The sequence below is a fragment of the Garra rufa genome, chromosome 4 (assembly GCF_049309525.1).
Source record: "Garra rufa chromosome 4, GarRuf1.0, whole genome shotgun sequence".
Taxonomy (NCBI): domain Eukaryota; kingdom Metazoa; phylum Chordata; class Actinopteri; order Cypriniformes; family Cyprinidae; genus Garra; species Garra rufa.
In genome coordinates, this window is record NC_133364.1 from 47,876,733 (window position 1) to 47,894,261 (window position 17,529).

The 17,529-nt window shown below is 37.5% G+C and overlaps 1 protein-coding gene across 1 annotated transcript; it reads right to left on the reverse strand.

The window, feature by feature from the left end:
- Positions 1–444: 444 nt before the first annotated feature.
- On the reverse strand, positions 445–3,294 carry LOC141334110 (uncharacterized). The gene is made up of 2 exons (XM_073839254.1): positions 3,153–3,294; positions 445–1,902 (listed from the first exon to the last, which is right to left on the reverse strand). Exons 1-2 carry the CDS (start codon positions 3,235–3,237, stop codon positions 917–919), a joined length of 1,071 nt encoding a protein of 356 aa, XP_073695355.1. The 5' UTR covers positions 3,238–3,294; the 3' UTR covers positions 445–916.
- Between the last annotated feature and the right edge of the window lie 14,235 nt (positions 3,295–17,529).

The following is a 17,529-nucleotide window of genomic DNA, read 5'->3' on the forward strand; positions in this document are numbered from 1 at the left end:
GATAGATCATTACAAGTAATGACTATGAGCACTTGTGGTGTGAACAGCTTTATTGTTTAGACATGCTGCTTATTTTATTTACAGATGATAAATTGGTGCCTCCATTGTCTCAGAGTCTATTTAAAACTAAGCCGCAGTCCTCAATTTGAATGGCTTGATAAAATGAACATTAGTGTTTATATAATCTGCATATATTTAGTATAAAAGATTATTAAATCTATAAAAATCTCAGCAGATAATGAATAAAAAAATTCAAAAAGAGCATTATCAGCTTCAATAATCAGCTTCAGTGACAGTTTATTCTCTACGTATGGCTACAAAAGTTTTTGAAATATGAATGCATCACGGCAGTCCTGATATAAACTGCAGGAGCAGAGGTAATTCAGTCCTTCAGTCATCGGCTCTGGTGCAGCATCACAATGCTCCTGACACTGAGAATGAGTTGCTCTGGTGTGCTGATACTTCACTGAACCTTACTGATGAAAAATTACCCATTTTGCTTACCATTGAAGATTCCAATATGAAATCAAATGAGTAAAAGAGCTCAGGCGAGAACACAATACTCTCTAGTCATCTGTAAGTATTCAGCTTTTTACATTTCCTCCTTTATTCCCATCTTCACACTTAATGGGACCCCAGTTATTACTCCACATACCCATATTTTATTACCTATTTGATTGAAATGTACAATCATTGCTCACATACCATTTTCATTTTTATCACTTTATTCCGCTTCTATTTACTATTACATATTACCATCAATGCTCCATCTTCAAGTACTTTTGCACACTTGGTGTTATTATAACTCACATCACACTGATAACATAAACATACAAATCTCTCATGTGTGAAACCTCATGTGGTATTGAAGTGCTGCTTTATTTCTGAAACTCTTTCCACAGTGATCACATACAAATTACTTCTCTCCAGTGTGAAGGTCCATGTGTCTGTTAAGGTTTCCTTTTAGGTTGAAACTTCTTCCACATTGCTGGCAGGTGAAAGGCTTCTCTCCAGTGTGAATTCTTATGTGCTCTTCCAAGTGTTGTTTTTGAGAGAAACTCTTTCCACACAGAGGGCATGTGTAGGATTTTTCTCTGTGAGTTCTCATATGAACTTCAAGGTTTTGATGTTGATCAAAACTCTTTCCGCAGTGACCACATATAAATGACTTCTCTCTAGAGTGAACTCTCATGTGTGTGTTCAGGGTAACTTTTTGCCTGAAACTTCTTCCACATTGCTGGCAGGTGAAAGGCTTCTCTCCAGTGTGAATTCTTATGTGCTTTTCTAATTGGTATTTATAATTAAACCTCTTTCCGCACTGAGGGCATGTGTAGGGTTGCTCTCCGGAGTGAATTCTCAAGTGGACTTTAAATGGTTGTTTTTGACCAAAACTCTTTCCACACTGATCACACATGTAAGGCTGATCTCCATTGTGAATTCTCATGTGACTGATAAAGCTTTCTTTTTGAGTGAAACTTACTCCACACTGTCGGCAGGTGAAAAGGCTCTCTCTATTGTGAACACTCATGTGTTGATCAAGGTTTCCTTTTCGGGTGAAACTTTTTCCACATTGCTTGCATGTGAAAGGCTTCTCTCCAGTGTGAATTCGTAAGTGGACTTCAAAGCGTTGTTTATAGTTAAACGTCTTTCCACACTCTTGGCAGCCGTAAGGTTTCTCTCCTGTGTGAACTCTCATGTGTCTTGTAATTCTTTCTGTTTGATTGAAAGACTTTGCATACTGATGGCAGGTTAAATAACTTCTTACCGTCTTTCGATTTATTTCTATTAAGGAAGTCGTTTCAGTCTGTGAACAACTAAAAGATTTTTCTCCATTCATGAAATCCTGATCTTTCTCTTCCATTTCATTCAGTACTTCACTCTCCTCTTTCAGTGCCATCAGGTCTAAGGTGAAAAAAGATAAGTACAAGTTAACCTCAGTTTAATGACACAAAGCAACAGATTTCAAAACATTCAAACATGTAAAGTGTAAAAACTAACATATAACTACATCCTATCTGCCCTAAGCCAGTGGTTTTCAATACCAGTCCTCAAGCTCCACCCACTCTGAATATTTTGCATGCCTCTCTTAGTTAAAGCACCTGATTCTGACAATTAAGTCAAACAAGTTGAATGAAAGTGACGGCTGTCACCAGACTTTAGGTGTGTTCGAGCTCATACTGCGCAGATCGATCGGCGAGATTAGCCGAAAGCAGTCGGGGAGGAGCTGAAAACGGAGCCGTTAAGTCGGACAAGTTGGGGATCTCGTTGCTCCCTCAAACATGGCAGATCACGTGGCGTTTGCCTACTGTATTGCAGATGAACTGGAAGCTATAGAAATACCTTTTTTGTTGGAAGAAATGCAGCACATGCAAGTGAAGCAGCAACTACAGATTTCAGCATCAATCAATGTCGACCACATTAGATTAAATGTCTGTGACATTTTAGTTATTCCATAAAATATATTACTTAAATATGCAGCTGAATACTATAAGTGGTCTGTATGGAAAAAAGTACAATAATACATTTATGCACAAATCCAATACAAGGAATTTAAGGGAATAAAATGTACTGTAGTCAAAAGATCGTAAACTATTTACGAAATGGCATGCAAATTGATTTGTTATGCAGGAAACACGCGTGATGATCGTCATGTGGTGAATGTGGCCAATCATGAGAAGCTGTGACGTCATCACAGCCTGGCGCAGTCCCTTCTGAAATGTTGCGCTGGCTGAGCAAGCCGGCTGTTCTCGAAACGCTCTCGCGTTACTTTGATGCCACACGTGAACGTCACGTGGCGTCGGTTCAAGTCGGACAAAATTTCTAAGCGGCAGGCACTACTTTAAGTCAGCCGCCGATCGGTCTGTGCAGCGCCGCATGAAGTCGAACGCACCTTTTATTTCACATACGTCATCATTACATCAGAGCAAGACCACATGAAAAATATTACTCAATCCTAGCAGTGAACATTAACATTTAAATATCAAATGACACAATTCTTTAAATGCTGTTTTTAAATAAAAAAAGGTCTTTAAGAGAACTTTAAGAAAAACATTAAGCTAAAATCTGCAGGAAGGTAGACAGTTTAGAAAAACACCTGCTAAAGACAAATTAAATGAGAATAGGATAGTTTAGCTTTGAGAATGAAAACCAACCTGTTTGTTCCTCAGTATCTTCATGTTTGACTCTGAATGTTTCTTCAATCTTCATGTCTTCACTCTCCTCTTTAATAAATGCCATCTTTATAACAGTGTGTCACGTGGATCTCTGTTGCTCCACCAGGAGTTTGTTTCTGTGTTTGGAAACTTTTTCCTGTTTAAGGAAAAGACAATTATCAGAAAAGAAAAAAAAATCTCAATCAGCTCTAGTTCAGTAGTCAGTGCACTAGTGAGGGAATCAGAGTGATAGTTAATGGACTTAAATGATCTGATTAGACAAACAATCAAAACTTTAAATTTTTACTATTCAGGTATTTAATGATTATAACATTTAGTATATTACATACATTATTATAGTATATTACGTTAATATTTCTAAATGCTGTAGTATTTAAGATTGTCATTACAACAACAACAACAACAACAACAACAACAACAACAACAACATTTGCAATTTTTTGCCAAAGTTGTCATTGAGTTTGTTCTTCTCGTTGTATTGATTGTTTTGAGCAGCAGGTCTCTCAGCGTTTGTAATTCGTGTTTCTGATCTGAAGCACTAACAGAGAGAGAAACCAGGCGCTGTGTGGATGCGCTTTAATAACGTTCATCATTAGATAAAATATTAACATGTTGCATGCAATAATTATTACGTTTACATCGCTTGTAAGCCATATAAAACAGACTAAACGTATGGTATGAATTTAAACACTTCAAAGTTGAAACAGTAAAGACTACAAACCTTTCTTCAGCTGAAACACAGATGCAGGAGCGCGGAGCAGACTTATGACGTCATACACCAGATCAAAATAAAAGTCCGGTTCACGCGCTTCTGTGTCTACAATCCGAAAAGTGCACTGATGTTTAAAAAAAAAAGAAACATATTCGAATAATAAATCATGACAGTAGTATTCAGAGTTTTATTTTTGGTGAAAAACATATTGAAATGTATATAAAGAAACGTTACAAATCTTTACAAATTGTGATATTTATAGTTTTTATGTATTATTAGTTTTATTTTTTTCCAAATGCATTAATGCTTTCTTTCATTTATTCATTCATTTATTTATGGCAACATCTATTTCCACAAGTTTTTCTTTCTACAAGTTTATTTAACATTTAATACTCTGTTTTTGTTTATGCATTATGTTGACATTTATTTATTAGACCTTTCTTTGTTAGCAAGGGCCACAGTAGCACCTTGTGAATGATTATGATAAACTCACTTCTGAAAAGGATTTGAGCATAGATTGTTTACCACTTCCAGAACAACCCCCCATCTGAGTCCTCAAACATGGTTATATTGGAGGAACTCAAGAAAGTAGGAAACCTCTTTTCAAAGATGTCCTCTTTGTCCTCACATGGCACTTGTTTTTGAATGCAATATTTAATGTATTCCTTTATTTGACTAATTTCATAACTCAAAGTTCTCTTTCATCATCTTGTGTTGTGTATATCGGGTAGGCTTCATGCACGGCTGTCCCATTTGCTCAGTCGACCACCAGTTGATATAGTTTTTTTGGAGTTTGCCTGCTCCCAGGAGATTTTTTTGAATGCGCTCTCAAGCCAGGAGGACTTTTTTCCACATGCTGCTTTGGATGGACTCTAAGAGGTTGTATATGATTGATGAGATCCACCAAAATCAGCAGTGTTCACACAACACTCTGGAGTTTGAATCTGGCAACTTTGGGTGGCCCAGAATTGTTACATCAGAGGTATGTTTTGAGGAACTGATAGCCATGTCTCTTGTACCCTTTGTTGCAAAATTGCTGGGAGTGAGCACAAGGACCATACGCTGGAGAATATCAGTAATGGGGCTGAAAATGAACACACACTGAGTTTTTATTCTTAAAGATTTTGTATAAAAGGTTTTAAGTGTATAGTTTAGCATTAGCTCAATGGTTTAAGCAGGTTTTATGATATATTTAGTATTTAAATGAAAACTGCAAACCAATCAATGTATTACATTTTTTCTTTTTTAACACTAACTTGAAATTCTGAATGCACAGATGGGAGTCCACTTAATGGTATACAACGTGTGTAAATATTACTTATACATGCATATAATTATATTTGTGTATGTGTGCATTAAGAGTACCATTGCAGCGGCAAGGACGATGCTGAGCCAAATAAAGATAAGGATATCTTCTGGCGTGCAGCACGTTAAATTAACCAATCAGATAAGGGTACATAGACAGTCTGAAAACCTCATTTGATTGGCTATGAGATGAACGTAATCCACCAGTGCTTTGTTATATGGAGCAGTTTGGTAGATTGGGGTCTAATTAGTTTGCCTAAGTACACAGGTTACACCATAGTTCAAATGCAGAAAACTTTAATGGGCAGCAAAACAACGGGGTAACAATTTAGTATAGGGACCAATTCTAATTATTAACTAGTTGCTTATCATTAGGCCTATTATTAACATATTGGCTGTTTCTTTGAACTCATAAAGCATTTATTCTGCATGACCATATTCTACACCCATAATCCTACCAAATACCTACATAACAACTGCTTTACTATCAATAAGCAAATTAGGAGTTTATTGTGGCAAAAGTCATGGTTAATGGTTTGTTACAAGCAAGAACTGGACTGTATACTATGGAGCCCCTAAAAGGTCATGGTGGTGGAAAAAATGTAGGGGTGGGTTAAAAACAAATCTGGGTGGTGGAAACAATTTTGGGGTGGTGGAAAAAAAATTGGGGTTGGTAGAAAAAAAATTGGGGTGGTGGAAAAAAAATTGGGATGGTGGAAAAAATTTTTGGGTGGGAGGAAAAAAATCGGAGTAAGAGAATTTTTGCGTTCTCTCGCAAAACCTGTTGTGTTCTCTCGCGAGAGGTCTCTGCGCGTGGTGCTTCTGGTTTGTGTTGGTACGGTATATCATAGCATCACTTGGATGAACGCAACTGAATGGGGAAAGGTCAGCCTTTCGCGGTTAGTTGTCATATATTAAAGTCTTTTTTTAACTATTTAAATAGAACAACCCAGCCAACATGCATATGTGGGGCCCACATGGTTTATGCTTGGGCTATATGGGTACCAAGTGGGCATGGTCCCAAAATGGGCATCTTATCTGGGGCCCACTTGAGGTAGCTAAGTAGGTCCCACATGGGTCAAAAGAGGTGGGCTCCCCATGTAGGTCCCAGCTGGGTCACTAATGAGCAATGAGCATATGGGCTCAAAATGGTCTATACAAGTGGGGCCCATATGGGTTTAACATATGGGTCAGTCATGGGCAAACTCAATCAATCCCCTACAGGCTGCCTAAATGGGGCCAAGGTAGTACCCATATAGTTACCGTCTATATGGTTTAAGAATGGGGAAACACATACGGGGCCCGCTTTGATGAACCATATGGGTTTGGCATGGGCAAACTCAATCAATCCCATACAGGCTGCCTGGATGGGGCCAATGTAGTACCCAGATAGTTACCATCTATATGGGTTCAAAACGGGGAAACACATATGGGGCGCATTTGGTAACCCATATGGGTTTGGCATGGGCAAACTCAATCAATCCCATACAGGCTGCCTAGATGGGGCCAATGTAGTACCCACATAGTTACCATCTATATGGGTTCAAAACGGGGAAACACATATGGGGCCCACTTTGATAACCCATATGGGTTTGGCATGGGCAAACTCAATCAATCCCATACAGGCTGCCTAGATGGGGCCAATGTAGTACCCACATAGTTAACGTCTATATGGGTTCAGAATGGGGAAACACATATGGGGCCCACTTTGATAAACCATATGGGTTTGGCATGGGCAAACTCAATCAATCCCATACAGTCTGCCTACATGGGGCCAATGTAGTACCCAGATAGTTAACGTCTATATGGGTTCAGAATGGGGAAACACATATGGGGCCCACTTTGATAAACCATATGGGTTTGGCATGGGCAAACTCAATCAATCCCATACAGTCTTCCTACATCGGGCCAATGTAGTACCCAGATAGTTAACGTCTATATGGGTTCAGAATGGGGAAACACATATGGGGCCCGGTTTGATAAACCAAAAGGGTTTGGCATGGGCAAACACAATCAGTCCCATACAGTCTGCCTACATGGGGCCAATGTAGTACCCAGATAGTTAACATCTATATGGGTTCAGAATGGGGAAAAACATATGGGGCCCGGTTTGATAAACCATATGGGTTTGGCATGGGCAAACTCAATCAATCCCATACAGGCTGCCTACATGGGGCCAAGGTAGTACTCAGATAGTTAACGTCTATATGGGTTCAGAAAGGGGAAACACATATGGGGCCCACGTTGATAAACCATCTGGGTTTGGCATGGGCAAACTCAAATTAATCCCATACAGTCTGCCTACATGGGGCCAATGTAGTACCCAGACAGTTACCATCTATATGGGTTCAAAACGGGGAAACACATATGGGGCCCACGTTGATAAACCATATGGGTTTGGCATGGGTAAACTCAATCAATCCCATATAGGCTGCCTACATGGGGCCAAGGTAGTACCCAGATAGTTAACGTCTACATGGGTTCAGAATGGGGAAACACACATGGGGCCCGGTTTGATAAACCATATGGGTTTGGCATGGGCAAACTCAATCAATCCCATACAGGCTGCCTACATGGGGCCAAGGTAGTACTCAGATAGTTAACGTCTATATGGGTTCAGAAAGGGGAAACACATATGGGGCCCACGTTGATAAACCATCTGGGTTTGGCATGGGCAAACTCAAATTAATCCCATACAGTCTGCCTACATGGGGCCAATGTAGTACCCAGACAGTTACCATCTATATGGGTTCAAAACGGGGAAACACATATGGGGCCCACGTTGATAAACCATATGGGTTTGGCATGGGTAAACTCAATCAATCCCATATAGGCTGCCTACATGGGGCCAAGGTAGTACCCAGATAGTTAACGTCTACATGGGTTCAGAATGGGGAAACACACATGGGGCCCGGTTTGATAAACCATATGGGTTTGGCATGGGCAAACTCAATCAATCCCATACAGGCTGCCTACATGGGGCCAAGGTAGTACTCAGATAGTTAACGTCTATATGGGTTCAGAATAGGGAAACACATATGGGGCCCACTTTGATAAACCATATGGGTTTGGCATGGGCAAACTCAATCAATCCCATACAGTCTGCCTACATGGGGCCAATGTAGTACCCAGATAGTTAACGTCTATATGGGTTCAGAATGGGGAAACACATATGGGGCCCACTTTGATAAACCATATGGGTTTGGCATGGGCAAACTCAATCAATCCCATACAGTCTGCCTACATGGGGCCAATGTAGTACCCAGATAGTTAACGTCTATATAGGTTCAGAATGGGGAAACACATATGGGGCCCGGTTTGATAAACCATATGGGTTTGGCATGGGCAAACTCAATCCCATACAGTCTGCCTACATGGGGCCAATGTAGTACCCAGATAGTTAACGTCTATATGGGTTCAGAATGGGGAAACACATATGGGGCCCGCTTTGATAAACCATATGGGTTTGGCATGGGCAAACTCAATCAGTCCCATACAGTCTGCCTACATGGGGCCAATGTAGTACCCAGATAGTTAACGTCTATATGGGTTCAGAATGGGGAAACACATATGGGGCCCGCTTTGATAAACCATATGGGTTTGGCATGGGCAAACTCAATCAATCCCATACAGTCTGCCTACATGGGGCCAAGGTAGTATCCACATAGTTAACGTCTATATGGGTTCAAAACTGGGAAACACATATGGGGCCCGGTTTCATAAACCATATGGGTTTGGCATGGGCAAACACAATCAGTCCCATATAGGGAGCCCACATGGGGCCAAATTGGTACCCACATAGTTAATTGATAGTTACCAAAAAATAACTACAATACTTATATTTTTTTTTCATTGTAAAACCATTATAAATTTTCATAAGGGACATGGGGTCCTCTTGGCCAAACCAAATATGATTCTAACCCTAATCAAACATGACTGTGTCTAATTTACAAATAGTTTGGAGCATTATGATTAGCTTTTGGTTAGAGCCGTGTTTGGTTAGAGTTAGAACTAAACTCAGCAAGACAATCGTCACAATTCTGTCGTCATTTGCTCATTCTCTGTTCAAAACCTGCATGAAGTCTTTCTTCTGTTGAACATTATCTAAATTATTTTTGAAATAGTTATTTTAAAGAATGTTGGAAGCCAGTTGCTGGACACATCTTGGGAAATAAAAATTAATAAATAAAAAGGCTATGGAAGTCATTGGGGGCCAGAAACTTTTTGTTAAGATAATTTCCCAAAATATTTGTGTATATTGTTTTTATTACACAGAAAAAATTAATACAGGTTTAGTACAACTTAAGGTGAGGTAATGATAGCAGAATTTTGGAGCTGAAGAACCCAGCTGGTATACAGGCAAACCAGGTCAAACCTGGGTGTGGTCAAAAATGTCCTGCATAGCACATGTCTTTTGATATCTGAAATTGGGCAAATGACCTGTACACTCATAGGACATTACATATTCAAAGTGTCAGTTTTTAGTGGTCTGATTTTGTGAGTTACAGCACAATGCTTATCACAATAGATGTTTTTATATAAGAAAAAAATAAGGAAAACTGTGCACTTTAATGAAAAGGTTAGAGATTACTAATTATCTCTAAATAATGGAATAACATATTTGGATTGTAATCGCTTTGAGACGGGTAGAAGAAATCAAACCCTCTAGCAGCTTGTCATGTGCCCTGATTTAGTGAAACTCCCCCAGTTTTATGGTCAGTCGGAGTGACAAATGCATTTCTAGAGATATTCTTTTAAATTTTGTAAGGTCATCAGTTCATATAATAAAATAGCCCAAGTAAAGAAAGATATTATGGAATTTTATGTTTCTGAAATGTATCATTAGCTTTTTTTTATTTTATGTCCCAGCACATGACAAACCATCAAAGTTATAAAATGGTTTGCTAAATGATTGAAAAGGGTTAACAAAAATACTTGTAAATCAAAGTTGATTTTTTTTTTTTACATGATACACTATTGCCAGTATTTTCTCCCTTCTAATGAACAGGTTTGACTACTTTAGTAATTTCCATTAGAACAAACTTAATGTTTAAGCATAAAATGATATTATAGGGAATTGTGTGCTTCTAATTTTATAGCAACAGTTTGGACAGGAGCCTCTTCAATTGTAAGATGACAATGCCTTTGTGTATAAGGCAAGGTTCAAACCGAAATGACTGATTCAGTCAGTGTGGAAGAACTTGACTGGTCTGCATAAAGCCAAGTCCTAATCCCAGTTGAACACCTCTGGACTGATTTTTAAATGACCTTGAGCCAAAAACTCATTGCCAAACACCAATGACTTGTACAAACACCACATGGACAAAAGTATTAGGACACCCCTTCTTTAAAACAGAAATAGGCACTTCTAAAACTGTGGCAACAAAAATGGGAACATAATTAATGTAGCCTATTTAAAAATTGTATTTCCATCTCTGTTGAAAAAGTTTTGGATTTGTCCAAAATGACTGTACCGATATGTACAAGTCATTGGTGTTTGGTGATAACTTTTTGGCTCAATGTCTGCATTTAAAGTCACACCGAGGTGTTCAACTGGGATTAAGACTTGGCTTTATGCAGACCAGTCAAGTTCTTCCACACTGACTGAATCAATCATTTCAATTTGAACCTTGCCTTATACACAAAGGCATTGTTATGTTAAAACTGTTGCTATTAAAATTAATTCCCTAGAATATAATTTTATGCTTAAACATTAAGATTTGTACTCATGGAAATTACTAAAGTAGTCAAACCTGTTCATTACATTAGAAGGGTACTTTTGGCTATATAGTGTATGTATTTTGAATCAATATCTTTGTTTTGATTTTGTGGACCTACAATTTTGTGAATGGCTACAACTGCATTTTTATTTCATACACTGAAAACAATTTTTGAACAACTATTAAAATAATACAGCCTACAAATAACACTAAACACACATATTTCTTTAAAAAAATCTTTATCTTGCCATTACCACGCTGGTTGTATAACCTTGCTGGAGGGATCATGATTGGTTAAGCTGACTGCCATCTGACAAGTAACTGGCCAATGACAACTGTGCGCGCCTTTACTGGTCAAGTTTGAAAATACGTTAGTTTGTTACATTTTTATTTTAAATTAACTCGCGTTGTGACATGTGGAGAACAAAAGCTGGAATGTGAACACAGAGGAAGACCGGACTGGATCTGTGAGGTCCTGCCAGCAGATTGCTGATATCAGGTAAGGGAACATATTTCAGTCTTTCTAGCTTTATGTTCTTTCTGTGTAAATTCCACATGAGGTAACAGACGCACTATGACTTGCATCTGTGCTTCATCAAAGATGTTACACCAGATGCTAATCGCGATTAGCATATTAGCACGTATTTGTAGCCCCTGATATTGCTATGTGTTATAGATAGGCTACGAATGTTGTCAGCTAATTTAAACGCAATGCATGAGAAGGAGCAATGAGTACAGTGATGAAAGTGCTATTAAAGCTCGGAAACACAGGAATCTAACTATAAAACACAAACTGCTACCAATAACATTATTTTTAATCTTTGATTCTAAATCTTTCATGGGATTAAAATATAAAAGTATGGTTCTTCTCATAATCAAAAATACATTTGTAAGACATTTGCCCCACTGATTATCAATATGACTAACTTTTTTATTCTTTTGTCTTTCTTCATCTGCGATAACAAATACGGAGAACATGCTACCATCATCAGTCCTTTAGTTGTTTCACTACAAAAAATATTATGAGTCCTTCATGAGCCTTAAATGGGTCTGGATAAATGCAGCTGCAGGTAAAATTATGTTAAGTTTTGGTTTGATTTGGGTGCACAAATTTTTAAGCTACAATTGTGTTGACCTTGTTTTGATACATTTATAAAAAGAGTCTATTGTGAATCCAGTGTCTTTTTGGGGATTCACATTTTTTCTTTTTGGATTGCCATGAGTTAGGCATATTCTTACATTTTTAATTATATAATAACTAACAGTCTCAAAGCTGACTGTTCATGTTTTCTGAATGATTTATAGTGGCAAATGTTGGTACGATTGAAAAACATTTTGTATAAGAGTTCAAAAGAATTTTAAAAGTGAAATCTTTATTTTTAAGGACTTATCAGCCCACCCCAGACCGACTGAGGATTCAGCTGATTACTGGCAATATAGTGGAGGGCTCTTCTTTATCTGCTACACTCCACTAGAACTTCTGGTATGGATTTATTAACTATTTGCAAAGTTTTGATTTGATGTAATTTAATAAAATGTACTTTTTAATTTACTTTTATGTCCTATTTAAATTTGTTTTTACATAATTTACTTAATACAGTGTGCAGTTAGGATTCTGAATTATGTGTAATGATTTAAATTTTAAATTGACTCTAAAAATTAATTTGCCAGAACCTACAATTACGTGTTATTTTATTTTTTATTTTATTATTATATATTTTTTTGTTAAATCTTCAGGTAGTAAAAAAAAAAAAAAAGTTTTAGTATTTTAGTTTATCTAAGAGCTCTAACTTATGTTATTAAAACTGTAACCCTTAAGTCGATCCATCCTGGAAATTTAAGAATGGTCCAAATTTGTGATCAACTCAGTTGTTTTCCAACGGCACAAAGAAGAATATTTTAAAATTTCTATTTTAAATCACTCATAAATCATCAGCATTAATAATATTAATAATAATAAAAAATACTTAAAAGGGATAGTTCACCCAAAAATGAAAATTTGATGTTTATCTGCTTACCCCAAATGCATCCAAGATGTAGGTGACTTTGTTTCCTCAGAAAAACACAAACGAAGATTTTTAACGAAAACTGGTGCGGTCTGCCAGCCTTATCATGGACGTGGATGGGCACCAAACCTTTAAAAGTAAACAAAAACATGCACAGACAAATCCAAATTATACCCTGCGACTCGTGAGGATACATTGATGTCCTAAGACACGAAACGATCGATTTTTGTTAGAAACTGAACAGTTTTTATATCATTTTTTACCTTTGATACACAGCCACGTCCATCTGTCCTGAGCACGGGCTCATCATCCGGATCGTTATACGTGTAGCGCTCTGGCATAGTATACACAAACACCGGAAGCGATCTGTCGCATGAATACAACACTCATTGTTTCCACAGTGCTCAGAGATTGTGGCTATAGCCGATATTTAAAATGGTAATTACTTGCGCGTATCCTGATTGTTCAAACCGATTTAAAACTCATCCGGGACTTGTACTGATTTCCCCTTACGGCGTTTGCGTATTCTTCGCCTGAGCGCGAGCACATGTAACGTAACTGATGCCAAACTCGTGCACAGGACAGATGGACGTGGCTGTGTATCAAAGGTAAAAAATGATATAAATACTGTTCAGTTTCTCGCAAAAAACGATCTTTTCGTGTCTTAAGACATCAATGTATCGTCACAAGCCGCAGGGTGTAATTTGGATTTGTCTGTGCATGTTTTTGTTTACTTTTAAAGGTTTGGTGCCCATCCACGTCCATGATAAGGCTGGCAGACTGCACCGGTTTTCGTTAAAAATCTCTGTTTGTGTTTTTCTTAGGAAACAAAGTCACCTACATCTTGGATGCATTGGGGGTAAGCAGATAAACAAATTTTCATTTTTGGGTGAACTATCCCTTTAAGCATTATTTTGTTGGTCGATTCCATCCATGGACATAGAATATAAATGCGAGAATCTGCCTAATAGTAAAATGACAAAGTCTTGATAAAAAAATGTATTATCATTTTTGTTGTTATTATTATTATTATTTTCTAAATGGTTAACTCATAACAATAATTGAAGTGGTCCTTTAAAACACATTGCATATTTATGCTTCATAAACTGATTTTATCAATAAAAAATTTAATTAGATTAGTTTGAATGAATGAACAGTAATTCTCTATTGATTTCCCTAATGCCCCTCCAATGACACTCCAATTCTATGACAATTTAGAATTATTTTTATAATTATTATTATTTTTAGTATTATCCTGAGTAATAGTTGTTTTTCTTTAATATGTTGTTTTAACATGTAAGTTACATTTTTTTAACAATTTACTAAACACATCCTAGAAAACCTGTCTATTGGAATAGAATCTGTACAGCTTGTTTTTTACTCTGTTGTTTTCCTTTCTGTAGGTGAGGGCAGTTTCCTTATTTTATGTCATCTTTTTGACAAAATTATTTTCATTTTAAGCATTAGCCTAATTCAGTCAAGCACAAAAATGCTATTTGTAATTTGATCTTGCATATTCAGTATATTTAAACAAATTTGTTTTGCAGAGGTTCTTAAGAAAGCTGAAATGATTGGCAAGAAGCTGATGGGGATCTCTCAAAATTGGAACAAGAGACGGAGGAGTACAGAGGATGTCTAGAATGCACAAGTGACTGTCTGCACTGTAAGCACAAATGTATCGTTGCTGATGCTTCTAATTGTTTCCCATTTATTTCCTGTTCAAATGTTTGAAGGTTTCAGTAAATATTAGGTCAAATACAGGTTAAAAAAAGTATTAACTTTTACATTATTTTGAACAAGTAGGTTTATAACTTTGAAGAGATGCTCTTTAAAGGACAGTCAGTGGTTACCAAATCTTTTTACCAAAAACAAAAAAAAAACTAAACACACAGGGCATCCAAGATGTAGGTGACTTTGTTTCTTCAGATATTTAACTCAAACCCTTGCAGTCTGTCAGCCACATAATAACAGTGGATGGGCTTAGTGCTTGGTTTTACCTTTAAAAGTAAAAAAAAAAACATGCACAGACAAATCCAAATTACACCCTGCGTCTCATGACGATACATTGATGTCCTAAGACACAAAACAATAGTGTTTTTTTTGTGAGAAACTGAACAGTATTTATATAATTTTTTACCTTTGATACACAGCCACGTCCATCTGTCCTGAGTGTGAGCTCAACCTCCGGCTCATTTCACGTGTACGCTCACTGGCGTAGTATACGCAAACGTCGTAAGGGGAAATCGGTGAACAGTCAGCAGTCCTGGATGAGTTTGCGCAAACGTAATTTTTAGCTTTCAATCGGTTTGAACAATCAGGATAAGTGCAAGTAATTACCATTTTGAATAGCCGCTATACACAAAATCTCTGTGCACTGTGTAAACAATGAGTGTCGTACACACGGGATAGATGACTTCCGGCATTTACGTATACTACGCCAGAACGCGTACGCATGTAACGAGCCGGATGATGAGTTCGTGCTCAGGACAGTTAGACGTGGCTGTGTATCAAAGGTAAAAAATTATATAAATACTGTTCAGTTTCTCATAAAAAAACGATCGTTTCGTGTCTTAGGACATCAATGTATCGTCACGAGCCGCAGGGTGTAATTTGGATTTGTCTGTGCATGTTTTTTTTTTTTTTTTTTCACTTTTAAAGGTTTGTGCCCATCCACTGCCATCATATGGCTGACAGACTACAAACAAAGTCACCTACATCTTGGATGCCCTGGGGGTAAGCTGATAAACATCACATTTTCATTTTTGGGTGAACTATCCCTTTAAGACATAAAACGATCGGTCTGTGCAAAAAACTGAACAGTATTTATATTATTATTTACCTCTGATCCACCGGAACGTTCTACTGTCCTGAGAATGTTCACCCAGTCCGTGTGTGATCTATCACGCGTATACGTCACTCATTGTTTACATAAGCATATTGGCTTATCAAAATGGTAATTACTTGTGCTTATACAAATTCTGGTAACCGATTAAAAACTAAAAGATTACATTTCCTTGTGTGAACTCATCTGGGAGTATTGACTTTTCACCTACAAAGACAAACTTTTGACTACATTGCCAGAGCATGTTGATGCACCACACGTCAGCTACTGTGAACATGCTCCATTAGGGGTGGGCGGTACACCGGTGTCATAGTCAGCACTGGTGTGACATTGCGCAACGACATGGATTTTCTAATACCGTCAATACCGTAATAAATCAATTATGTGCCTCGAACGGCTGCATTTACATCAATAATAGCTAATTCTAAATAATAAGGCATTACATTTTCTTCAAACGTTCAGTTGTGGTCTGAATACCTGACCTTATACTATATATCTTGTTGTAAATAAAAAAGTAAAACATATTCGTATCAGCTTTGCAGGTGGTAGGTAAAAGGGGAGTGGCCATTAAACGACTGGTGAAACATCGTGAAGAAAGTTCGGGCCTGTAGCCTATACCAGAGGCGGACTTTTCCCGGTCGGCCAGCCGAAGGATTTACACAGCGGATCACAAATTGAGCGGGCGCGAGGCGAACTAATATTGTATATAATTTTCACACTTTCAATATGCAGGGTATAGAAATCGCTTTTAACTGAGCGCTCGCGCTGTTTTTACTTTTACTTACGATTTTGCGATAACGCACACTCTGTGTAAAGGGGGCAGCACATCTTATAATAGATATTTGTCAGTGAGTACAAGATTACAGCAAATTCTCCAGTCTGTTTTTGTCATCTCTCTTTACTTTCGACCCGTGATCATTCAAATCTAAAGGTCATTGTACACTGAGTCCGATTTTCGTATGCGTTTTTTTTTTTTTTTTTTTCTCATATTCGCCATCCTTATCAAAATGCTTATTATGGATGCGAACATGCAGAAAATCAAACACGATCCGAATTTTTTTATGACGGACGAAAGTTTCAGAGGCAGTGTGTAAACTCGATTAACATAACCTGTATTTTTTTTAACGTGCAAAAATCTCGGACGAAAATTTCGTACTCATGTGTACAATGACATTAACTCCAGCAGCTGGTGTTGGATGCAGGGTTGCCAAGTCCGCGTTTTTCCCCACAGAATTGGTCTACTTTTAAACTGTTGCTATGGGTTGATTTGCCCCAGTTATTTAAAGGTTTTATATATTGCAGAAATTAAATTTCAATAAAAAATAATTTGTGTTTTGTTGTACACTAAGTAAGATCTTTAGGTTTTTTGCAAAATAAATATGTTGAGAATGGATAATACTCTCCCATGTCTCTTTTTGATAAGGATACATACCATTTACTTATTATATTATAAAAAATATTAACTTTATTCACATACTAAAGGGACAGGACAGGCTACTCCTCCCAAAATGTACCAAAAAAAGTAATACCGTGATATTATACCGTCACCGTTCAAAAGATGAAAAATACCGTGATATTAATTTTAGGTCATATCGCCCACCCCTATGCTCCATACACCTGAATGTTCCGGTGGATCAGAGTTTAATAATGATATAAATGCTGTTCAGTTACATGTACAGACCCATCGTTATGTGTCTCAAGACCTCAATGCATCGTCTCAAGCCACAGTGTTTAATTTGGTTTTGTCTGTGCATGTTTTTTTTTTGACTCT